General features: G+C 50.4%; 10 protein-coding genes across 10 annotated transcripts; 4 read left to right on the plus strand and 6 right to left on the minus strand.

The window, feature by feature from the left end:
- Nucleotides 1-281: 281 nt before the first annotated feature.
- Nucleotides 282-1,905, plus strand: CORC01_02851 (benzoate 4-monooxygenase; the record flags this gene model as incomplete). Its single annotated transcript, XM_022614501.1, has 2 exons — nucleotides 282-589; nucleotides 693-1,905. The coding sequence occupies 2 exons, from the start codon at nucleotides 282-284 to the stop codon at nucleotides 1,903-1,905; spliced, it is 1,521 nt and encodes a 506-aa protein (XP_022479115.1).
- Nucleotides 1,906-2,502: 597 nt separating this feature from the next.
- Nucleotides 2,503-4,992, minus strand: CORC01_02852 (uncharacterized protein; the record flags this gene model as incomplete). Its single annotated transcript, XM_022614502.1, has 3 exons — nucleotides 2,503-2,925; nucleotides 2,983-4,207; nucleotides 4,271-4,992. 3 exons carry the CDS (start codon nucleotides 4,990-4,992, stop codon nucleotides 2,503-2,505), a joined length of 2,370 nt encoding a protein of 789 aa, XP_022479116.1.
- A 1,975-nt stretch (nucleotides 4,993-6,967) lies between these two features.
- CORC01_02853 (uncharacterized protein) lies at nucleotides 6,968-8,335 on the plus strand (the record flags this gene model as incomplete). The annotated part of the gene is made up of 1 exon (XM_022614503.1): nucleotides 6,968-8,335. The coding sequence occupies one exon, from the start codon at nucleotides 6,968-6,970 to the stop codon at nucleotides 8,333-8,335; it is 1,368 nt and encodes a 455-aa protein (XP_022479117.1).
- Nucleotides 8,336-8,772: 437 nt separating this feature from the next.
- CORC01_02854 (H/ACA ribonucleoprotein complex subunit 3) lies at nucleotides 8,773-9,010 on the minus strand (the record flags this gene model as incomplete). The annotated part of the gene is made up of 2 exons (XM_022614504.1): nucleotides 8,773-8,783; nucleotides 8,836-9,010. 2 exons carry the CDS (start codon nucleotides 9,008-9,010, stop codon nucleotides 8,773-8,775), a joined length of 186 nt encoding a protein of 61 aa, XP_022479118.1.
- Nucleotides 9,011-9,516: 506 nt separating this feature from the next.
- Nucleotides 9,517-10,629, minus strand: CORC01_02855 (uncharacterized protein; the record flags this gene model as incomplete). Its single annotated transcript, XM_022614505.1, has 6 exons — nucleotides 9,517-9,584; nucleotides 9,634-9,840; nucleotides 9,911-9,995; nucleotides 10,048-10,169; nucleotides 10,221-10,346; nucleotides 10,398-10,629. 6 exons carry the CDS (start codon nucleotides 10,627-10,629, stop codon nucleotides 9,517-9,519), a joined length of 840 nt encoding a protein of 279 aa, XP_022479119.1.
- A 1,443-nt stretch (nucleotides 10,630-12,072) lies between these two features.
- Nucleotides 12,073-12,458, plus strand: CORC01_02856 (uncharacterized protein; the record flags this gene model as incomplete). The annotated part of the gene is made up of 2 exons (XM_022614506.1): nucleotides 12,073-12,148; nucleotides 12,208-12,458. 2 exons carry the CDS (start codon nucleotides 12,073-12,075, stop codon nucleotides 12,456-12,458), a joined length of 327 nt encoding a protein of 108 aa, XP_022479120.1.
- A 4,046-nt stretch (nucleotides 12,459-16,504) lies between these two features.
- CORC01_02857 (short chain dehydrogenase) lies at nucleotides 16,505-17,671 on the plus strand (the record flags this gene model as incomplete). The annotated part of the gene is made up of 4 exons (XM_022614507.1): nucleotides 16,505-16,545; nucleotides 16,613-16,665; nucleotides 16,762-16,930; nucleotides 17,035-17,671. 4 exons carry the CDS (start codon nucleotides 16,505-16,507, stop codon nucleotides 17,669-17,671), a joined length of 900 nt encoding a protein of 299 aa, XP_022479121.1.
- Nucleotides 17,672-17,768: 97 nt separating this feature from the next.
- Nucleotides 17,769-19,025, minus strand: CORC01_02858 (major facilitator superfamily transporter; the record flags this gene model as incomplete). The annotated part of the gene is made up of 1 exon (XM_022614508.1): nucleotides 17,769-19,025. One exon carries the CDS (start codon nucleotides 19,023-19,025, stop codon nucleotides 17,769-17,771), a length of 1,257 nt encoding a protein of 418 aa, XP_022479122.1.
- A 1,898-nt stretch (nucleotides 19,026-20,923) lies between these two features.
- Nucleotides 20,924-21,364, minus strand: CORC01_02859 (uncharacterized protein; the record flags this gene model as incomplete). The annotated part of the gene is made up of 3 exons (XM_022614509.1): nucleotides 20,924-20,963; nucleotides 21,023-21,220; nucleotides 21,276-21,364. The coding sequence occupies 3 exons, from the start codon at nucleotides 21,362-21,364 to the stop codon at nucleotides 20,924-20,926; spliced, it is 327 nt and encodes a 108-aa protein (XP_022479123.1).
- A 1,270-nt stretch (nucleotides 21,365-22,634) lies between these two features.
- On the minus strand, nucleotides 22,635-23,714 carry CORC01_02860 (fatty acid hydroxylase; the record flags this gene model as incomplete). Its single annotated transcript, XM_022614510.1, has 1 exon — nucleotides 22,635-23,714. The coding sequence occupies one exon, from the start codon at nucleotides 23,712-23,714 to the stop codon at nucleotides 22,635-22,637; it is 1,080 nt and encodes a 359-aa protein (XP_022479124.1).
- Nucleotides 23,715-24,127: the final 413 nt, after the last annotated feature.

The following is a 24,127-nucleotide window of genomic DNA, read 5'->3' on the forward strand; positions in this document are numbered from 1 at the left end:
GGACAGGGTTCCAAAGAAAGTTTAATGCATGGCGTAGCGTTACGGGTGTCTCGGTTTTGTTGTCAGCAATTTTACAATGGCTGCTGCTGGGTCCTCACCGTCACACGAGAACTCCAAAAAGGCCCGGCGTCCACATGTTGGCACTGTTAGCCTTTTCCCGCGCAACTCTAAATTTGCTTCAAGTCCGTCGAAGCCCCTTTCCCTATATAAGCTCGTTCTGACTGCTCGTTCCTACCCATTCACGCTGAATTTGCAGTGTTCTTGACAAGAAAACTTTAACAATGACCGTTCTAGAGCTTCTCATTTCGCCTTGGGCACCGGCCCTGCTGGCTGTAGGTGTTGCTGTATACTACCTCTACCCTTACTTCGTCACATTCGGTTCCCTTCGTGGAATTCCGGCACCGTTTCCAGCTCAATTCACCAATCTATGGCTCCTCTCCGTCGTCCGGCGTGGCAAGCGATACATCACCGTCCATGAGATCCATGAGAAGTTAGGGCCCGTGGTTCGCATCCAGCCGAACCATGTGAGTATCGCCGACGACGAGGCCATTCAGACCATTTATGGTCACGGCAACGGCTTCCTGAAGGCGTGAGTTTCTTCTCATTAGTCGCTGTTCACTCGGTGGGCTCCAAGCTCACGTCCCGAGCTAGAGAGGATTCAATGTTGAATACGAAGACTGACCCCGCAACAGAAGCTTTTACGACGCCTTCGTCTCCATCCAAAGAGGACTCTTCAACACTAGAGACCGCCACGAACACTCGCGCAAGCGTAAGATTGTCTCGCACACCTTCTCCGTCAAGTCAATCGGCCAATTCGAGCCGTACATGCATGAGAACCTGGTCCTCTTCGTCAAGAAGTGGGATGAGCTCGTCAAGAACAATCCAGCCGGCGCCAACATTGATTGTTTGAAATGGTTCAATTACTTGGCGTTTGACATTATTGGCGATCTGGCGTTCGGCGCGCCATTCGGTATGATCGAGGCTAGTGCTGATATCGCCGAGGTCCGCGAGTCTCCCACCAGTCCGCCCATTTACGGGCCCGCCATCGAGATTTTGAACCGGAGAGGCGAGGTTTCTGCCACTCTTGGAATCCTCCCCGAACTGAAGCCTTGGGCAAAGTACCTCCCGGATCCGTTCTTTAGCCAGGGCTTGGAAGCTGTGCAGAACCTGGCGGGCATGGCTATTGCGCGTGTGAAGTCAAGACTGGACAATCCGCCTGATATCAACAGACTCGATCTGCTTGCGCGACTGATGGAGGGACGTGATGACAAGGGAGAGCCGCTGGGCAGAGAGGAGCTCACAGCAGAGGCCTTGACGCAGTTGATTGCGGGTAGCGACACGACATCCAACTCTTCCTGCGCGGTTCTGTACCACGCTACGAGAACCCCCGGCGTGTTGGAGAAGCTGCAGAAGGAGCTCGACCAGGCCATTTCTCCTACCTGTGAGGTCCCGACCTACGATATGGTCAAGGACCTTCCCTACCTCTCCATGGTCATCGATGAAACCCTCCGATTCCACTCAACCTCTGGCATTGGTCTCCCTCGTCAGATCCCGGACAGTTCACCCGGTGTCACCATCCGCGGCCACTTTTTCCCCCCTGGCACCGTCCTCAGCGTTCCCTCGTACACAATGCACCACTCCAAGGAGATTTGGGGCCCGGACGCCGATGACTTCCGTCCCGAGAGGTGGGAATCGCTGACGATGAGGCAGAAGAATGCCTTTATCCCGTTCAGCACTGGACCCAGAGCCTGCGTTGGAAGGAACGTGGCGGAGATGGAGATGAAGCTCATTGTTGCCACGTGGGCCAGGAGGTATCGCGTTGAGCTGAGACAAGAAGGCATGGAGACGAGAGAGGGGTTCTTGAGGAAGCCCTTGGGACTGGATATCAACATCAAAAGGCGATGATCGCGCGACTGCTTATTAACGAAACATTGCCTCGGGGGCGCCTTAGATTGTCACGGCAGGGTTTGTAGCACTTGCACATGCTTCCAATTCACCTGAATCACCATTTCTTTCTCGAGCTCATGTGACCGTGGAAATCCGTGAACCCCAGGTAAACTGCATCTTGGGTACAACATCCAATCTGCTCTGCACCCTCCCAATTTGGCCGTGGCTAGAACTGTACCTGGTTTCTGCAAAGTGTCGCATGCGACTTGGTGCCCAGATTTCCTGCTTTGGTCCAAAGGTTGAAATGTTATAGCAAGTTGTGTAATTGCTGGTGTCTCCTACGGTCACAGAGACACCGACATTGTTGCTGCGCCATCGTTAAGCTTCTGGCTGTTTGATAACCCGAACTGCTCGTACGGCAAACACTAAAAATAGTCCGCATGCCGGCGGGATAAGATGATTTAACATCCGATTTCAGAGTTTTGGTCAAGGGAAGGTTTGGCCAATTTACTTGTTAACGCTTAAGACGTGACCAATCGTAGGAGTTAAGTCTCTCTTTTAGGTTTGCCCCGGGGCCCATTTATTCGGTGTACATTCCCGTGTATATGACCGACATTAGAACTCGCCCTGGAAATCGCCCTGTGCCCACTCATTGGAGAACCATGCCAGGGAATCCAAACCCATGGGTTCCATGTTGAAATCGAGACTATCAAGTGCGCCTTCAAATGCATTGTTGACCTCCAGCGAGCCAAGGGCCGTAGGCTGTGGTGGTACAGGCGCCTGCTCGTCTGGCTTATTGGATTCAGGGACCTGTATATCTTCCCACGCGCCGATGCCAAACGGTCGATTGGTGAGCTCGTCGGCCGCCGGTGCGCCTCTATCTGGGTCGTCCGCCAACTGTACCTGCTTCGCGCGGGTAAGGCGGACACGTTTGGTACCATTGCCGTTTCTTTCGTCTTGGGGCTCTTCGCTAAGCAGCCGGCTAGGGGTAGCCTGTATCGACAGACCATGGTCCATAAGGCGTTGAAGATCGGCTTGCTGGGCCCAGAATCAGTATAATTGTTGTTGAGAGACGACGAGGCTGGTGGTACTTACAATTGAAACTGCAGCTGTTCCAGAACAACAGCCCTTGGTTACCTCGAGGCAAAGTGAAGCCTTTTTACGAAGGAGATCCGGCGTGAGACCGTACTCTTCCGCGTTCAGATGGTAGATATAGTACAACATGCGGACACATTGATACGCGCACACGGGCATATCGAGGTCCGCGACGGGGTAGTGGTCCAATGCTCTGACGGAGGTGAACATGTTTGACATTTCCATCGCATGCTCATAGCACTGGCGCTGACAACCGGCGATGAACTCGGGGCCCAGCCGTTCGGCAGCCGATCGAGTCAAAGAGTCGCGAAGCCCAACCAGTCCTATCCGGAAAAGATCGCAATTGCATTGCCGCAACCAGACATGGATCATGATGAAGACGCAGAGGCGTGGAGAATATGCCCTCAATCGCAGGCTGTTGTCGGACCAGCGGAATGATACAGGCAAGCGCTCAGCAAAGTCTGATAGCTCCTTTGCAAACGATTGAAGTTGTTCCTGCAGGCGTCCGAGATCGTCGTGGGAACAATTCGAAGCTCTTTTGGCGAACTTGAGAATCCTGCCGCGGAGCCAGAGAATGCGTACGTGTAATGCTAAGCTGCCAATGTCGTCGTTTTCGGACTCGTCGGGACTGGGTACCAAGGGTCGCAAAGAAGGCGGAGCAAGGTCGAATTCAAAGTCTCTCTCGTTGCAAGGAAGGGAAATGTGAATCGTCTCTGGCGTCCACAAGGTGAGGTCACGATATCCTCCGGCCATGCCCTGGTCAATCATGAAGAGCGCCCACATGAGGCGACGGCGTGATTCCTGGGCGAGGAAGCAAAGATCTGGGTTGTCGTAGTTGAGTCGGAGAGCTGTGGCGAATCGGGCCGCGGTGGCAGCAAGCATAAAGGCGCTGGAGAAGTGTCGAGTCAAAATGCGATACTTGATTATGAGAGCAAGTGTTTGCACCTTAATCGTCGAAGCATTCTCAAGACCTTTCAGGATGAGTCCTTCGGATTCATCTACACATTTTTCGCCATATTCCCTCGTTCCCGGGCCAAGGTCAGTGAGCATGCTCGTGATGCCAATGAGAGCGAGCAGCAGCGGTCGATCCAGTCCGCCAACGTTATGGCGCTGCATGAGAGAGGCTCGGTGAAGGAAGGACAGCATGGGAATGTGATGAACATGGCGGAAGAAATTGTCCAGAGCTCGACTTATCAAAGACTCGAACTGAGGATCAGGTGCCGACCTGAGATCAGTCAGTGGATGCAAGGATGGCATAGGTGAGTTGAGACAGTGTGAGTGAGCTTACAGATCATGATTGAAGGTACTCGGGGTGTTGGACGCCATGGCATCGGCCATGGCTGCGTCAGAATCGTGCGCCGCATCTTCTCTGGACAATGACCGACGGTTCTGAGTGTCACGGTTGGTAGCGGCCGCCGAATTCGATGAGGCTGGTGATCTCGCAATGTGGCCAATGAGACCGGGGGGGTTGATGCTCAGCCGAGTGCGTTTGGAAGCTCTGTAGACGCACTCGATACCTTGGGTGCGACACCGATCACAAGCCGGGGTGTGGCCGCTACATCGAGCTTTACGTGAGTGACAGCTCTGGCATGCTTGCCGGACACGGCGTCTCGGCAGGGGAAAGGCGGGAGCGGCAGCGACACCATTAGCATCTGAAGTTGGGTCTTCGTAGGTGCATGAGAAACCTAGGCGTTCGCAGTTGCTGCAGATGTCGCGTCGGCCATCGCAGCGGACCTTACGGGCCCGGCAGGTTACGCATGTTGTCGCCGAGGACCGCTTGGTCGGCTTCGGAGACACGGACGAGGCTGCAGCTGCGGCTGAGGCTGTCACGGTGGTAGCTGCGGCGGCGGCCAGGTCTGCGGTTGTGTTTGCCGTCGTTGAGGCGGCGGCGGCGGTGGTGGCAGCGGCTGTCGGTGGTCTGTCGGGTCGGAGGCGATGTCCCAGGTTGTCGTTGTTGTCATGGTTGACGCCGTTGTTGCGGATGCTGTTGCTACCGTACAAGTCTGCCATTCTCCCAATTACCTCAATCGGCGCGCGCCCTCGTTGCTCACCGGAACTCGGCGGCGCGTACAACTGACATGGAGATGGATGAGGCTCGGTCTAGGGCTCATGGATCGCCCATTCCGGAGAGGAATCGGCGTGGGTCTCTCCGTGTGCGCACCGCGTGTCTACAGAATTCGTACCGGATTGCGACTAGGTATGCAGGAGAAATCCGGGGAATAAGTACACTGTGTGACTGCGCAGCTTACTTGACGTAGGGCAGAGTAATAAGATTGAGAATTGACATTCAGTCGGCGATACGGAGGACGGGGAGAGCGTGGGAAGAGAGCACCTCAGGTGACGGGGGGGATTGGCTAGGTACCTAATGGCAGGCGCTCCGTGGCTGAAGTGCGAACTGTGCATGTGTCACTTGGCACCAGATTTGTTCTCAGTTGAGCTCCGGCAAAGGCTTCTCCCAATAGTTACACTTCAGCACATGTAGGCACGTTCCTGGTTTCTGGCACCGTCATCCATGGGTAAGGTAGCCACAGCCGGGCCTTTCGGGGAGTCTCTGGACCCTTGGTTGTGGTGGGGTCGGCTCCCCTGTTGATGCCAACGCAGTTCCCCGAAAATCTCTCCGGGGCATGATCTAAGAGACATGGAGCGCCTCCCCTCGAGTTAATTCAACCAAAGTCAAGGCAAAAACTGACCTGAAAAGCCGGCCTCGGCACACTTTGGCCACAGCAGGCGCAGGTCTTTTTGACGACTTTGTCCCACACTCCGAGCCACACCAAAATAACGGTGAGGAGATTACCCGCGTCAGTTAGAGGACCATCCGCTATTAATTAGAGACCACTCCAGAAAGAGGGACGGCTGTCGGCGACATGTGTCGCATGAGGTGACTTACACCTGAAGAGACTTTTGCCAACGAGCGAGTCGACCTGGCTGAACAAGAAATCGAGCCTCAGGAAACGGTTCTCTCGTTCTCCGGCTCAACCCCAGGCGCAAAAGCTCATTGAAACTCTTTGTGGTCACGCGACACAATCGAAATAACGCGCGCTCAACGGAAGGTTGACACCGAGCCCGGCTGTCGGTCCAGAGACACCGAGCCCCGTTCCCGACAGCCGCTCGCCCGAGATCTCCCAACCACAATTGTTTCTGCATCCCGCACGCAATCGCCTTTCGACCAATACCCTGAGCTCTTTTTAATGTGGTTTCAGGCTTTGAGCCACACTCTCAGATGTTTAATGGACTTGCGCCATGGCTGCTACATCGAGGTCAATACCTACCTGTTCCGCAGCCCCGGGCAGCTGACTTAACCACCCCTCACCCCTATTGAGCGCTTCACCGCAGGTTTTGTCCCTTTCGTCCCTGAAGCGGGATACAGCTCGGCAGCCTTGGAACGTAAGCACTGAGCTGTGTGCGGGGTCTGGCTAAGATACTTGGTGGTACAACTTCCTATGGACACAAGCCTGGAGGTACAGCAAGTCTTTCCGATGATATCTCAACAATACACGCGTACCATGATTAAAGTAGTCTGCATCACGCTACTTTTTCGTGGCGCGTGGCTTATCACAGGTTTCGAGCTACAATTGACAGGAGCCCAGTTGATTGTGGAAATCACAGAGGACCAATTGTGTGAGTCATTGAGAAACAGAATGCATTGTACGGAGGTATGCTTCGCGTTCAATCCGGATTCCGCTCCGCTACACCGAGAGGGCGGTGAGAGGGTCCCGTTGAGGCGGTCCAGGTGTGGTGGCGGTGCGGGGCTTGACCGAAGCAGACGGGGAGGGGGTTCTGGGCTGTCTTATCGAAAAAACTACACCCCACCACAACCCCGCGATAGAGAAATTTCCATTTTCATTCAAAATCATTCGCAGCACCGCCGCGCCCAGCCAGCATACGGATCTCGAGACGATCTTCGTCGGGCAATCATAATACACAGCAGCCGGTTGTTTTGAACACAAAATCCTTCACCCACAGTAACCAAAATTCAACCGCCATGATGTCCAACGATGCTATGGCCGCTCCGGCGGTCGCAAGCCCAACTGTGGCTGAGGAGCGCAAGCCCATTCACGCACTTGTTCTGGATACCGGACCATTGATCAAGAATGACCCTCCTGTCAGCACTTTGCTCGCACAGGCTGACGAGCTCTATATGCTGCCTTCCATTGTCGACGAAATTCGCGATGTCAGCACCCGCACACGAGTACAGACGACCCTCATGCCTTTCGTCATACTCCGCAACCCCCGGACCGACAGCATCAAGTTTGTTTCCGATTTTGCGCGCCGCTCCGGTGATCTAGAGGTTCTCAGCAGACCCGACCTACACTTGCTTGCGTTGACATACGAGCTCGAACTTGAGAAGACTGGAAGCGACCAGAATCTAAGGCAACAACCGGGTGCGCGGGCTGCCAATGACAAGGGACCAAGCTCCAATGTCCCGGTCACGAAGGCTGAGGTTGGCACAGGGTTACTGGGGAATCCGGCTACTGAGGGCGAAGAGGTGGCAGAGCCGAGTCTGTTACATGACGGCGCATCTATTGAAGAGAGTGCTGAGCCGACACAAACAGAAACCCAGCAAAGTGCGGCATTGGAAACCTCCTCGTCGGACGCCGGGGCAACACAGATTACGCAATATATGAGCAACCTCGAGGTGGATGACAAGACAACATCTGAGCCGGCTGTCTCGACCGTTGCCGACGCCAACGAAGCTCAAGGGGAAGGATCAGACTCTGAAGACGGCTGGATCACGCCGTCTAACGTAAAGAAGCATAAGGAGATGGATAGCAAGCTGCTACAACCGACTGCGCCTGCAATTGATATCAAGGTCGGCATCCTTACCTCCGATTACGCCATGCAGAACGTTGCCCTGAGAATTGGGCTCAATCTGCTGTCGCCGTCCATGTCACGCATCACCCAACTCAAGACTTGGGTTCTTCGATGCCACGGATGTTTCCAGGTCTGTAAGAAAATGGACCGCCAGTTTTGCCCCAGCTGCGGGCAGGCCACTCTGATTCGCACATCTTGCACGACTGAGGAGGACGGCACCTTCAAGATCCACCTGAAGCGCAACTTCCAGTGGAATAACAGAGGCAACGTTTTCAGTATTCCCAAGCCCACAGCTGGTACAGCCAGCGGCAAACTTTCTAAGAACGTCGGAGGCAAGAACAACTGGGGTACCAACCTTATCTTCGCTGAAGACCAAAAGGAGTACGAAAGGGCTGTAGGTGACAACCGTCGGGCTCGGCGGAGGGATCTAATGGATGAGGATTACCTCCCGAGCATTCTCACAGGTGACCGCCAAAGCGGCGCCAATGGAAAGGTGCGACTGGGCCCGGGAAGAAACATTAACGGTCGCAAGAGGAGATAAGAGGTAGTAGCTGGTTGGAAGCTGATGTTTGTATGTTCCGCATGATACCATGACACCTCAAAAAGGCAAAAAGGGCCACTCAACGGACAGGTTAAACGGGGTGGGAAGAAGAAGAAGAACAAGGTTGGATTTTAAGACGTGTGACTCTGTGTTTTGGAATTGCAGAGCAATCTATCGCAACGCGGACCGAGTAAAAAGACTCCGATTATCCCCCGAATAAAGCCTTTCCCCAACGCCTACTTTTGTATACCAGAGCTTTTATTTACGAGCCTCTGACATTGCCCAAGGACTTCGTTGCTACCGCTCCGTGCTAAACCATGCCTCATGCTCCTTCCGTTATAGATAGGCCGTTGTCAGCGACGCATGGTATCGCGAATGAGCTGGGATCTATCGGCCGGGCATCGGGCTTTCGATTGCTGCTTGTGCGATTTACATAATTATTCGGCCTCTGGAAGACATGATTAGAGTGATTCCAGTTCAAGAAAAAGCCATAGACTTACTCTGCTGGGTCAGGAGAAGGTTGAAGCGGCGCTTCAGCGTCACGCGCTGGCGCGACCACTTGTCGTCGGGAGAGAAGCGAGCGGGGTGGGCAGATTTGGTGACCTTGCCGTCAACCACCTTCTTGAGGGTGTAGATACGGCTACCCGCCTCATCAAGAGTGTACATCAGATGCATGGTGTGAGTCGGGTTGCGTAGGTCGAGTTGGGCCTTGAATTGTCGGTGGAAGTGGTGACTGCTGTGCTACGCCTGGCTGGAGAAACTTTTTTTTTGGCCTTGCGATGGGGATATTTCGGAGCCACGTGACCTTCGGTCAGAATCCAATGGATAAGACCAATTGGGCTGCTCGGTGTGAAGTGGGGCGATTTTCCCAGGTTTCGACATGAGACCCAAATGGACGAATGTCACAAATCCATGGTACCTTACTGCTTCTATGGGGCGAAACAGAGATTTTGCAATCAAGTATTTCAAATTTCCTTTCCTATCTCACCGGTTGGTCTGATTATGAAAACTGCGCATCTTTTTGGGTCAAGTCTTGCTTTAAGCAACATACCCTCTTCCACAATCTTGATCGCCAACGCAAGCATTTCCAGCAGCATGGCCTAGTCTTGTTCACGGAAACACCAGATCTGTTCTCTTCGATTCCTCACCAAATGCATGACCCTTACTGAGTCTTCATTGAATTAGTGATGGTGTCCCATTCCCTGATCCTTGAAGGGTTTGATGCTGTTGCCTTTAGGAAACGAAGGACCTAGCTTTGGTGAGCGAGCACACTGAACGCTGCGCAGTGATGTACCTACCGAACTTTGGGTGAACGATATAGTTGTCCTGGTACACGTCTACTGTGTTGATCCGAGAATACTCCATAACCTTGTCAAAATCAACGCACTGGTGCGGCGCCGTCTGATTGACGATAGGGTGCGCGTCAATATCGGTCCACATGTGAGTGATGATGGAAATGTCACCACGGCAAGCTGCACCCATGCGAAGGACCTCGAGACAGTGTTCTGTTGCTGTGTTATTGGATCAAGACTCGATTAAAGTGCAGTGCTCTCAGAATTTTGATGCCAAACTTACGGTTGTGTTCTCGGTTTGTATCAATCTCTTGTTCAGTTGCATTGGGGAAATAGTACTCTGGAGACAATGTTTGATAAAGACGCTTCTATATATTTGGTTAGCTTTGCTAATATTTTCGACAGCAAAGGGAAACTCACAATACAGTGCAGCTCGTGGAAGACGCTCAGCATACCGAGGTACCCGCCATCGGGCAGCTTGACTGCCTCACGCTCCCGTCCCCAACGATGGACCCAACCCTCAGAAACTCTGATGTTGTTATCTATATGATTCAGATCAGCGCTGGGTCGAGGTGTATTCAGTGGTAACTTACACTGTAGCAAGTCCCTCCATGCTTTGTCTACCTCCGGCCTTGGTTCACCAGTATACTTGCCATGTGGCGGGCCCTGAATAGGGAAGACTTCGAGATGCATTTCCTCGCCAATAGCCTTGGGAGGTGCTATAGTCTAGTAAGTTTCAAGAACTGGGACACCAACGTCATGAGATCTACCATCTATCAAACCAAAGGCCCCCGACCATGGCTTGTTGGGGAGTAGGGACACAACAAATATTGCGGTGTAAATGGCTATTAAAATGGCATGGAAAGTCCACACCCCAAATCTGCGGAGCTTTGATGTGTACTCTGTCTTCGGTGCCGCGTCTGCGGCCTCGACGGCTTCCAGGCTCGACGCGGCGCTCTCGTCAGAGTAAACAGCTGAGTACTCCTTGTTGTGTCGGCCCATCTTGAGCTGACGTCTTGAGGGCCTTTTCGGGATTAAGAATATTAGGGGAATACAAAGGACGAGAATGAGGCTTGCAAGCAAACGAAGTAGACAAGATGCCCCCAATTCTTTTACAAAAGGAAATGGACAAGAGACGTATGATACCAGGTGGAAGGGGGAGGAAACCAGGTGACGGGATTGCGAATTGCCACCATAAAGCGTTTTTGGATCAAAGCTTGAAGGATTCGCGAGGGATTACAGACTTTTTCATACACCCCACCGTAACAGAGGCGGGCTTATCCAGTGTGGTGATCCATCCGGAACACGTACCAATGAATCATCCTCTCCATCAAAATTGGAAGGTCTATACAGTTGCGGTGACCTTATCTTTGATGGGGGAAAAAGTGATCTGGGCGTCTTGAGTGGAAGGCGCGCGAGCGTGTCGGTGCATCCGAATCCTTCAAGGATAATCACTATACCCAGATGGAAGACCCCCCGGTGACCAAGTCCTATGTCTGACAGCGGCTCGCTTTTCGAGTCCGCACCAGCCAATCTAATATCAATACACAACCTTTCGTGTTTGCCCCTGTCGTCACATTGCATGTGAGCTTGGCCTTCGAAACAAGGTCAATGAAACCTCCTCACCAAGAGCGAACTTCTGCGCTGGATAGGTGTGACAAAGCCAGAACAGTTTCCTACATACTCAAGCCAGTTAGCTTCTTGATACCACCACACCTTTCGGCTGCATTGCGTTCTTGAATTTGTGTACCCACATATTGAGTGAAAATTGTATGCTCGATGTTTGGAGGATTTAGAAGTTGGCATGTGTAACTCCATAATCTACGGGCATGAGACTGACCCGAACCTGCTATCGGAGACTGGCTTGTAATCCAAACACCACCCAAGTGGATCACAAGCCTCTCGCTCTTCCTCAAGTTCTATGCACCTCAATCCTATGGCTGTGGGGCGACAAGCTAATTCAATTTGGAAGGTCAACAATGGAGGTGCTAGTAAGCCTGGCTCTAAAAGGTTACCTTAGACGCGAATGGAGACTGGGGGAAATCCTTCAACATCTAGCTTACTTCCTTTACCACCATAGAAAGCCCGGTAAGATTGAGTCTGCACAGTTGTACAAATGAAGCCACAATTTCCATTTGTGACCGGTGAAACTACGATTTGTCAGTCACGGGAGTCACCACACTGCCACCTGCCTCTTTCATCTCACGGATCAGCATGCAAGGTTCCAGCTCCTGACTATGATTTATCCAGTCCGAAGTCTCTCCGGAATCATTGAGCCCGATTAGATTATCACAGTGAGTGTCAATCATAAGAAAGGGCTCAAAGGCTGCCAACTGTCTTTCAACTAGGACTCTTTCACTTAAGTCCAGTCTCATTCGGCTCCAGATCTGCTCTTCAACTCAAATATCAGTTCCGAAACAGCCTTTCAATTCGCCGCCTCACGATATGAAAGTTCCCGTCTTGTTGACCGCTTTGGCGGCTTGCATTGTTGCTCTGCCCACTACTCCACGTTCAAGTCATGGTAAGTGACATACTGAAATTATTCGCTTGGATTTGGTTTCGTATATTAATAAAAGACAGTCCGAACTAGCGTCGATGAACCCTACTTCCCTATGGAAGCCCGAGCAGAGACCAGTGCCGATGAGTCTTATCTTCCAATGAAGAGGGCAGAGTCCAGCGCCGACGAATCATACCTCCCGATGAGGCGCGCGGAGACGAACGCTAACGAGTCTTACCTTCCTATGAAGCGATTTGAACCCAGCGCAGACGAGTCATACGACCCCATGAAGCGCGCCGAAACCAGCGCCGATGAGTCCTACCTTCCCATGTAGACACACGTCAAGCCAAATGTATCCGAGGCTTTACACTTCGATATGAATTTGAGGCAATAATAGTCATTCGAGGGACAACAGGGCTCAAGAACAGTGACTCAGCCTCGGATGCCATAAGCTGTGGAACGTACCACGAGATTTTAATTATGTTCTGTTGTTATTAAGGCACGAAATTGATGCAGGAAATCGTTCTTAGCAACTCAAGCATACAACATGTTGAATCTCGCAATCTCGAGTTAGACTAAATCAAGACTATCTGCATTGTGAAGCTGCTGATTGAAATTTGGCCCTTAACATCTTAAAAGAACAAGCTCGTCTAGACACGTCGAACCGTACTCTCCCCCCCTCCTCATTCAATGAGAGTAATTCAGACGTCGGCTGATCTCACTTGTTTGTCACTATCCTAAATTGATGATGGAATTGTGATTCAAGTCAATTTATCACTGCAAAATACTGTATGACGTTTAGAGACCAATAGGACTCTGGTTCATTTGTATGGGCTTCAGCTACCAACTTCCCAACGCTCATCCATCAACACAACCTCCTATTGAACAATTGTAAAAATTATTGATGAGGAGAAGGCGCTAAGATTTGATTATCTAAATAAAGTTAATACATACCTTGAATAAAGGATCTCGTAGTATCCGGAACCCACTTCAGTTGACTCCCCCCACCCAGGGGGCAGCGTGATGTCAGCCTTTGTGTTAAGGGGAACTTCGACAACCATGCGGAAGCCATTGCGATGCAAAAATTTTTCCTCTTCATTGTTTTTGAGCTACCATTGAACATTTATTTCCCGGTAAAGCGAAACATAGTTCAAATTAGCACTGGTAATGCTCCCGCAAGTGATCGGGGTGTCAGTAATTTGTTTCCAGCGTGGTTCAGCGGGGGCAATGCCGCCAACGACCTGTTGCACCCAACTGGCAACTGAGCTGGATGCGTAGTGATTCAAAATAGCCATCTAGCCAAGAGCGATGCCCCCTTTGTGAGAAGACTGTCCCGTCTTTACGAAGTGGTCGTGCCATTTCAGACTACCCATACAGCCTGGAAGGCAAACAGGTCTGAAGAAACATGTGATAGAAGTCCTCAGTGGCGCCGATATCTTGGAGGGGAAATCCTAGAGGGGGTGTCCTTGCAAAGTCCGTGCCGAATAGGTATTAATTGCCTGCGACGATCTGTGGTACCTTCTCGACAGCAGCTGATCATTGCCCTTTATCTATGAACAGACCGAAGTTGAGAGCCATGGCATACGCCATCTGTGTCTCATTTGCGAGAACGCCATTCTAAACCCAAGTATCATGAAACGCTGCACTTAAATGCTTTCGCTGACTTCGATGCTGTTCTGCTACGTCGCCTCGTCCAAGAGCTGCATACATGTTTGCCATAAAGTTGGTCATGTTGATAGGATACGCATCGGCGACCATATGCTGCGAATCAGTGGAGTTGCCGGGAGCTTCAGGAGGGGCCTTCGGGTCGAGCCAATCGGCAAATTGAAAAGAGCCGCGATTCCACGGTCCAACTCTGTTGCGGCTGATACCTAGATGCCTGAGATTGAGGGTATTGCTCTTCGAGAAGGCCTAGATCACCGAATGCTTGGTAAATATTGGAAGGATTGGCAACTGCAACATTCCCTCAAACTGTATTAGGATCGTTGGGATGGTGAATGGGGCCATCATGAAGTCGTTTTGTTGCATCTCTGACCAGGAATCCTTTTTACCAAGGTCTCCAAAACCCGGCGGCATTGTGCAAGTAGTTACCTGTGGGAGCAAAGGCGTGAGCATCACCGCTCCACCCAATTCGCTCATCACTCTGTGGACTGTCGGTGGGTATAGATAGGAAGTTTCCCTGTATGGACCAACGCGCTTTGTGATGTAACTAATTAAGAAGCTGATTTGAACGGTCGATCCAGCCCATTTGCTCCATGACGCTGTGGAAACCCACTCAGCAGTCAGAGAAGTCTCATATGACCAACCATCATCGACTTGAGCATAAAGAAAGCCATGAAAGGTAAAACGCGGCTCCTATATTTGCGTGCCGTTCCCATGCAAGATGAGGGATTGAGTCTCTGTGGAAACTCTTAGCGGTCTCAGAGAAAGCTCACTGTCTTCCAGAACCTCGGTATGTTGACGAGTGATATTTGTTCTGCTAGGCCCAGAAAACGTGCGTCGCAGCCAACCCACAAGATCCTGCCCGGAGCCGGTGATCGTTTTGCCAGGAGGAGGCCAGGAGGAGACGCAAAGATACATTCATACTTTCTCTCTCCTGCCTACTCGTCTGATGGGAGGCCGATCGGGAGGAATTTAATATCTTTTGGGGGCGGGCAATTCCTTCACCTCCAGCCTGTCATCGGCGGCAAATTCTGCGGATGGCCATGCCTCCCGGTCTGCCTCAAGTGTAGAGTCGTAATACTCGCCATTGTGAATATCGGACGTGATAAGGGGACCGGTATTGACTCTCCAAGTTGCGTCGCTCGAAACCATACCCTTGGTTCACTCTTCAATAAGTACCCACCAGAAGACTAGGAAAGCTGATGGTATCTCCAAAGTTATTTCTGACACCACCACCGTATCTCAACCTACTTGAGAACTAACCCTCGCCGGCCACAACACCGATGACATTGTTTCCACTTGACACAAGCTCCATGACGTCGTGTGTGTCGTAAACGTGGCGGCAATATGTCTTAATTTGCGGGATCCCTAAACTACGAGGCAGGATCTCCGACACCCTCTGACTGCATCCAGGATAGGGTGTTCATCTCACCATGCGTTCTTAGCCTGTATCTGCAAGCCGGATATTCCAACTCATTACGATGAGCGCATCAAGCTAGTCTTTCGTTCTTATTGCGCATTCTTCTAAGTTGTAGTGATTAATATTATCTTCGCCATCGACAAGTCAGCTGCTTCGCAAGCACCGCACCGTCATGTCATATTCTACCCCAGAACTGCTATTATCATTAAGCAAGCAACATAAAGATCATAGTTTAGACCCGGATCTCCTGGGATGAACCAATATTCAAGCACGCAACCCAGGAGACTAGCGACCCCGCATCGTTTAGTCAGTAGTGCAAAGAACCCCGTTGTCATGCTGCCTTTCCCCAGCTTCTCCGCAATGTGACATGCGGGGGCTTGCATACAGCTGATGCATGACGCGACAATGTTCATTTGCTCCTCGTCTTTGCTACATGCGTTCATTGGGATGACAATAATTAGGTGCTGCCAAACGTCACTATCGGAGTGAAAGTCTACGAAAGCAAGATCTGGAACCAACTTTTCCCGGCGGGCTGCTGATCTCACCGGCTTGCTCAAGGCGTGGTGGCATACACCGTAGAGGCCTGGCATTTCCCGGACTTTCCGAACATCTTGTCTACCTTGCGTAAGGTACCTTGACGCTCAAAGGATCCGCCTCCAGAAGAAGGAATTATTGAAAGTCGGGTAAGAATCCCTTTAGGAACTCGAAAATTCGCTCTCCCGAGCTCCCTGTCTGAGCAACATCCGGTTAGCAATAAGACGCTATGTTAAATTCCGCAGGCCGGTCCGTTCAATCTTTTTACTTTTATGACGGCGTCTCAAGAGCCCTCACAGTGAGTGGCTCCTACTCGTTATCACGCATCTCTAGGGCTGCACAAAAGCCGGCAAGGGTATTTCATTTGGTATCGGACCCTCTCCCTCATCTTTGCGCCTGCTCCGTCTCTCTTTAGGGCCAAATACTCCATATCGCCTACCCATTTATAAAACACTCACAACATCTACTCTCTCTCATATGAGTATCTTCAGGCCTTCAGTATTGACACCTGCATGGACTGTCCGTGTTCCGCCGGGCCGATTACTAAGGCATCGGCTAAGTTCCAATGTAGGCGGAAGTCCGCGGGTAGCGTGCATCCGCGGCCTGACCCATTTTAGCTGACATACATAGGTATTTACCTCGGAAAGTCTGCCAAAGCGTCTGAGAGCAGCCATGTGATGTTTTGTCTTCAAAACGTTCATCCGTTGACCTAATCTTCATTCTTTCCCACCTTTGACAGCAAGTTCCTGTGCAGCATCGAAGAAATGGGTATCCCGGCAGATAACAAGACAGTCCTGATCACAGGGTGAAATGCGTCCTTCTTGACTTAGTCTTACGCGCTGGACACGTTAGTGCTGACATGTTTCTGGTAGCTGCACCCCAGGGGGAATCGGCCATGCCTTGGCAAAAGAGTTTCACGCCAAAGGTGGGTGATGAAAACGCTCAAGTACCATTTCTTAGTTCCCAATCTCATGACACGAACTATTGCTGAACAGGCGGTTTGCTCACATTTCCCTGCTAGGACTGCATGTCATCGCAACGGCCCGCCGACCTGAAGTTATCGCAGACTTGCGCGACTTGGGTTTGACGACACTGCCACTCGATGTCACTGACAGCGACAGCATTGCAATTTGCAAGACAAGAGTCTGCGAACTGACTGGAGGCCGTCTCGATTTCCTTGTGAACAACGCGTAAGGCTTACCTTGACCCAGGGCTCTCTCGAGCCAGACTGCGTCCTCTACGTCGAGGGTCGAAGCTGGCTTACTCGCATGGCTGCCTACTAACGGCCTTCCAGTGGCTTGACGCATACAATCCCAGCAACCGACATAAACATGGACGAAGTTCGACAGACTTTTGAGACAAACGTCTTCGGCGTCATGGCTATGGTTCAGGCTTTTGTGCCACTGTTGATCCCGGCTCGCGGTCTCATCATCATGATTAGCAGTCTCTCCTCGATTTCTCCCTATGTTTTTGGCTCAGTCTACACGGCCACCAAGGGCGCTATGAACTCATACAGCCGTACACTTCGTCAAGAGCTTCGTCCGTTTGGCGTGCGTGTCATGGTCTCAATGACTGGCACTGTCAAAAGTCATATTGCTAAGCTCTATCGCGAACTGCCGCCCAATTCGCTATACACTCGCGTCAAAGACATATTTGCCAACCGCCTTACGTTTTCCCAGAACACCGCGACTGTTTCAACGGGAGAATTTGCCCAGCGACTTGTAGCAGAGGCACTTAAAGGAGAGGGCTGGCTTGGTGGCTGGATCGGAGGAGCTACGAATTGGTTCTGGGCTGGCGGCATGGCCCGATCAGTCTGGTTGGCTCGGTTACTTTTCGGTGAGTGGCTGTTGGATGAATTGGCCTACAGGAAGTTCGACATGCCAAAACTAGAGGCAATCGTACGTAAAGATGGTGTTAAGAAAGTGGACTAGGCAGATCCATGTATTCTAGTCAGTTCTGCCACAAGTCTAAGGCCTTGCCGCCTTTCTTCTCTGTCTCAATTTTCATTTCAGTCCAGTCCTCTCTACTTCAAGGGCCCTCCTCGTCTCTCGAATAGGACTTCGAGCTGCCATTTTCGCGATCTCTGAGACCCAAGAATAAACCGAGCATCAACAGGTCATAGCACGCCTTCATGATTCCTGCTCCCGTGAATACCACGATCCAAAGCTTCTTCCCGGCGAGGTACCCTGCTGAACCGAGACCACCCGCTTGAGCCCAGGTCTTCACGATATTGACGACACCCAGCACAGCGGTTCTTTCGTTGGGGAGAACTGCAGCTGCTAGAAAGGCCTGCCTAGGGGCTTGGTCCATGCTCTGTGAACACGCTCTTAGGGACAGAAGCGCCATCGCCGTCCATGTTCCACCAGATCCTGGCGATGGAAGAGGGATCATTGTCAAAAAGATAGCAGAAGGGAGGTGAGTGAAAACCATAGTCTTGAGTGGTCCTAAGCGGCGGGCAAGTGGAAGTGCGATGAGATTCGAAATGGTGGCGAGAAGGTTGGTGACTAGGAATAGAGTCCCCAGCGTTCCCGGCTGTAGAGAATGGACGGTAGTGAAAAAGTAAGTCATCCAAGATGGCGACGCCATTCCAGAGGCGAACGAGTCGAGACAGAATAAAATGAGGAGTCTAAACAGTATCGATCGAGAAAGTGGAGAGATATAAGGGAGTAGAGCCCTCGTGCGCTGAATAACTGTGGGCCGACGGAACTCTGCGTCTGTCGATGGCCTAGACTGGCTGTCTTCACTGTTTGAGTTGCCACCAAGCAGAGGTTGGGTTTCGTTGCCCCTTTGGATAGCAGGACTGTCGGATTTTGACGGTGTCGCCTCAACACCAGACGTGAGGGTGAAGATGAGCATTAACTTGACTAAGCCGATTGCCGCATATATCAGAAACACGACCCTGTATGCTTCATTCTGAGTCCAAGACTCATTGGCCTCGAGCGCTTGTACCACCCAACCGCAGGTGAGTGTGCCCAGAGCGGCACCTGCTGAGCCAAAGAGAGTGTACCAAGCGAAGATATCACTGCGCCTTTCCTTGTCGGTGAGCTGCGCGAGAATCGACTCTTCAACGGCGCGAAAAGGTCCGATTTCGTTGCCGCTTGGGCTGATGACCCCCAAAATACTGGCAATGAGGAGTAACCAGTAATTCCCGACTAAAGCAAAAACTAACCCGCTCATGACCATCAATGTAGCCCCGGTGGCAAGGACCTTTCGTCTCCCGACTTGGTCGGTGACGGCAGTGAGCAGGAAGCTGATGACGACGTCTCCAAGAAGAGTCAATGTCATAAATAGACCGATTCTCTCATCCGAATAGCCCAGATTTGACAGGAAGTGAACTAAAATAAGGAATGATGCGCCATAGGCAAAGAGACGAACAAAACGTTGAAAGCAAAGGACCTTGGTGTCGCGACAGGATTGTGAAATGGATGCGAAACCACTCTCTTCATCAAGCCGTGACAACCAAGATCTCGCTTCAGAGGACATGATAGCGCTTCAGGGGTCAATTTAGGTGAAGAATGTTATTTGATATATTTATTCGCAATGAGGATGCCGAATAGACTTATAAGTCAAATAACGTCGACGTGACGTGTGCTCGGGATGTGTTCGTGAGCTCGGAGTTATGAGTGGAGAGAAGTCGGAGAAGTCGGTTTACGCTAATAGTGCCCTGAAGAACCTGAGTCATGTCACGTGCTTCAGGCCATTTAAATTAGAGGCAAGACATTTCGTGATTGCCTGCTTATGTCTAGAGGATGCCTACTCTGCACAAAGCGGATAAATATGGTCTGGTCAGTCAGTCCTCTATCCAGCATTACCGATCATCCGTCTTGAGCTAATAAGTTCTCAGGTTTCTCAGTTGAGGTTATCCATGCACAAGACGAAAATGAGGCCAATTGCATTGTGCTCCACTTGAAACATTGAGCCTCAATAGGTAGATAGACACGTGTGCTAGAAAAAATTGCCCTAAGCACCGGCATTACTTTAGCAACATGGCAGTCTCTATGTAATGTCATTTAGCAATTTCATTCGGTGGCTCAAAATTTTCTTAGCTTTTTTTGTAGCCAGACGTGGCTGGTGGCTGGGTTTTAGCAATTGCTGTAGCCGCCTCAAAGCAACTCAGGCAGCAATAATCGCTACTCAAAATAGAACCACCGAGCATAAAGCAAAAGTATTTACTATTTTTTAGGAACCGTGTGGTGTCGTCGTGATTATAATCCTAAGTTATAGGACTAAATAAAGCAGTTGCAAAGATATGTCACTACTTTAGTTTAATTATACCGAGGTAATAACATGTCGTTGAGGTTGCAACACGGATATGTTTGATCTTAATTCACAACGGGCGAAGGCTCTAGCATCCAAGCGCGAGCCAGTATACGTTCTTGTATTACCTATAAATAAAAAGTGCTGTGAACCTTGCTATGAGACAAGCGGTTACGACATGCCCTTTGTAAGCTAAATCTCCTGTGACTTATCAAAATTGGGCCAGCTTCTTTACCCTGACGCTACTGCTTACTAGCATGATTTTGAGATATCTAGAGGGTGGGTGTCAGGGCGTATAGTTCACAAGTGAGGAAGTCAGCAAAAGGGCACTTAAGGGAGGGATCTCGAGGTAGGTATCGGTGGATTGCAGCATTCGAATCTGGCTGGGCCCCTAAACTAGCTCTAAGAGAGAGGATTTATATCCCTCAGATGACTAATAGGGGCCCCCCAGACCTTGTCAGGCACCTGACAGTGGGAGTGCCATGGACAAGACTCAACTCCTGTAGAGCGTTAACTGGATATGCAAGCAGACGAATAGCCTCCATCGCATGAAGACGCAGACTATGCTTCAGTATCCTCCCAAAAACTACTCGGGATTTGCTAAAGTCAACTCCGGGCGCACGATCCTCACCTGGCGGAATGTTCAGTCTCATCTTTTCACCCACACGTACATTCTGATAATCCGGAGTAACCCTTATAGTCATTTTTCTTTCATCAAAATGGCCCGCCCAGTTTTGACCAACTTGGTGGTGAAATTCGACTATCAAAGGGACTCAATAATGATGGGAAACTTCATTTCACAGCCAGTGCTCGGCGGATGTGCAGATCGCGACGAAGCATAATTTAAATGTATCTATAGAGAGTTGGAGGCTTATTTTGAATTGTATCACTGCCAGATCATCGCGTGAGGCATGGTAATATAAATTCTAGTGTTTCGCCCTTTCTAGTACGGGGCAGTCGATGGCGCTGTAGATGTGAAAGGTCTATTAGTTCTGTCCTTTCGACTTGGCAGCTTCGTCACTCACTACTTGTCATTCGCGTCGGCGGAGATACCGATGGGCTCCTCATTATCGACAGTGCACTTAGCAAAAACATTGCGAACAATCTGTTCGGAAGTCGTTTGGCAGTGAATGTGGCGTTTTACTCCTTTTGTGTCGCGAATATCAATATCACTACCAACGCCTACGTAGTAGTCCTTGGTGAGAATTTTCCCTTTGAAGTAACTTTATAAAACCAATCAGTTTAGTCGTGTCACAATATAGTGAGAGGGTTCCTTACCATCCGTATTGAACATCGCGGGAGTCGAGAGTAGGCGAAGCCTGGGCTCCGGCAATGAAGAGGGCAGCAGCGACGGCGAAGGCACGCATTTTGAATAGTATCCTGATATGGAGCAGCTTAAAACCAGTAGGGAAAACAGGGTGACGGGTTTTGTGTGTCAAAAAAGTAGCAACACGTCGTGGCGTGAACGTCTTGACTCGGGGTTCTTATACTAGAACGTTGTAATCTGAGTGCAGTTGTCCGTCAATCACCGAGCTTTTGACTTTCACGTCCGGCCGGGGCGGGATCTAGAATTTCTGAGTGCCTATGCCCTGGTCGCCGTTGGGGGTTACCATTGCCAGATGATCCCGAATGCGAAAGTTACTTTGGCGTCGGTTCATTCCATTTTGAACTCTGAAGTGGTTGAGTTTTGCTGCGTGGCACGGAAACAGCTTCACTGCCACGCACAGTGGAGTTCATGCAAAGGCATCTCTAATATCCTTCCTCATCTTAGATTGAGAGCATATCCCTGTCCCGACAGTGCACCACTTTGTGCCCAATTTCACCGACCGCCGAATTGTCTTTAAGAAGATGGAGGTGGGGGAAAACAAACGCGTCAAGGTTTAATTAATAGGGATCTAGTAAGTTTATCTTTATTTAGAGAAAAGTATCGCAGCCGTTTCCGGCGATGCCGTTGAAAAATTCTTGCTAGACTGCCAAGACATTACAGGGAACATCAACTGGTCAATATCATCAATACATGAGTCTACTTCATACCCACAAGATAGATTTAAATATCTCCGATATATCACTCAAAAATAATATCTTCAGCACGGAAACTCTTTTATAAATTTTAATTATTCATAAGAGAATGTATTTGAAGGTCTCTGTCCTTGTCGACAGCATAATTATCTAAGCAGCCTTAACAGAAATTTTTGAACAGCACAGCCATACGGATACGAGGTTTAGTGTTGTGCTCCCCGCATTTGAGGTTACGAGGACGGTGAAATCTAGAAAGTATGATCGTGCTTACGCGTCACTATATTCGCCCTAAGCAACAAGCAACATTTTCAAACTATGGTATTCAGAAGGCGGTCAAGCTGTAGGGCATACTGTTGGTACATATTACGACCCTCAACCCCCCTATTTCCAGCTACGCTATATGAACGGCGCAAATATCTTTATTTCGAAAACGATGACGGACGCAACTCCCGCTGAAATTTAAGTCGACAGCAGTGTTGCAGGTCATCATGATTTCCTAAGTCTTCAGATGCTGACGTTGTCCTGATAAATTTCTGTTTTAAGTAACACCCACGAGGGGTCCGTTTGGAGTAGAATGATCTGTCTCTGTTCCCAAAAAGAAAGAACCATCTGACAAGGTCACAATAATGGGATGACCGCCGTATTTGTATAGTCAGCAGATTCTGAGGCACATTCGATTCTTTCCATACATGTTCCAAAAATACGATCCCACAATCGTGTGTGCTTGCCGTAGTTGCCGCTCGCCTTCCATCCTTTTCGATGATGAAGATCATGGTCCTCGAGGACTAGTTCGCAATGAAACAATTCAAGTGGCCATGCAAAAGGTGTTGGAGTTGTGGCGTAGAGACGCAACCCACTGTGTCCCGTCAATTCGGTGAAAATGACATACTCCTGACAGAACCACCACTCGTAAAAACCCATGGGCAGCCCCACAAGCCTGAGTGTCGCCCATGTCAGGAAGGGAATGCCGACAATATCGAAAAACTCTTGCTCACTGTCCGCGAAGAGTGTCAAAAGAGGGTTCGGGTGTTTGGTAAGGTGGTGTGTCTTATGGTACTTCCACAATGAGTCGACCTCGTGCATCAGTCGATGATACCAGTAAAACCAAAAGTCCAACACGACACCATAGAAGCCTATCTCGAGCGGAAGGAGCATCCAATTCATTTTGCTTGGTGCTTCGTCCCGACGATAAGCTAAAATGACTGCCATCATAGATCGGAATGTGGCGGTCGAAACTAGTGACTCTAGGACGATTCGGACGCTTTTGTCAGGAACACCATCGCGTTCGTGCTTGTCGCCATCGAGATATCCGTAACGTTGACCAAGAGCCCGCATGGTATTAATTTGATGGATGGCAACGGCCTTGATCGCTACACTGTAGAATATAAAGGCTGCTACTGGGTGTACATTGTGTCCGGTCAAGGATATAAACCCTTGATGGAGGATGAGAGGTATAGTTGCGTGCACCAAAATCCATCTGTGGAACTGCCAATGAGGGACATATGGCACTGATTCAGCCTTGGAGTGAATAGGTGCAGGCTGGTCAAGCTCATCATGGTATAACCCCAGCCGCTCGATAATCCAGTGGCCGATCTTCCAAGTGCGCCTATCACTGCGACGCCAGGTTGACTTCATATTATCTTTGCTTTCGACCCTGATGGTCTGAGGCGCTTTCGTTGCTGTGATAGTAGAAGACATAGTGATAAGATAACTTGATGATTCTCGACAACTGGTGATGTGATTCTGTTAGCGTGAGAGGGACCTTTACTCTCTTTATATTTGGTTTCATCTGATCTTGGCCCTCGGCACTTCTGCCTTCACGTGTTCCACTCCCACAATGAAATAAGCTCGGACAACACGTCAGACCCTTATGCAGTATTGACAGCCTTGAGCAAGGGTGTATACTTTGCAAGCAGGTAAAGTAGTGAGTGTTTCACGTAACCCGAGGCTCGGTGCGTTTAGGCGAAAGGATTAGATATAAGCCAAGCCACCAAGTCTCACTGATAGGCTGAGGCCGTTGAAGAGTAGAAGCATTCGAATTCGAAGAGCTTTGTATTATTCCCGTGCAAACCGAGCGTCACTCACTATCTTAGTTAGACTATATGAGCCGC

This window comes from Colletotrichum orchidophilum, assembly GCF_001831195.1.
Source record: "Colletotrichum orchidophilum strain IMI 309357 chromosome Unknown Scaffold_16.1, whole genome shotgun sequence".
NCBI lineage: Eukaryota > Fungi > Ascomycota > Sordariomycetes > Glomerellales > Glomerellaceae > Colletotrichum > Colletotrichum orchidophilum.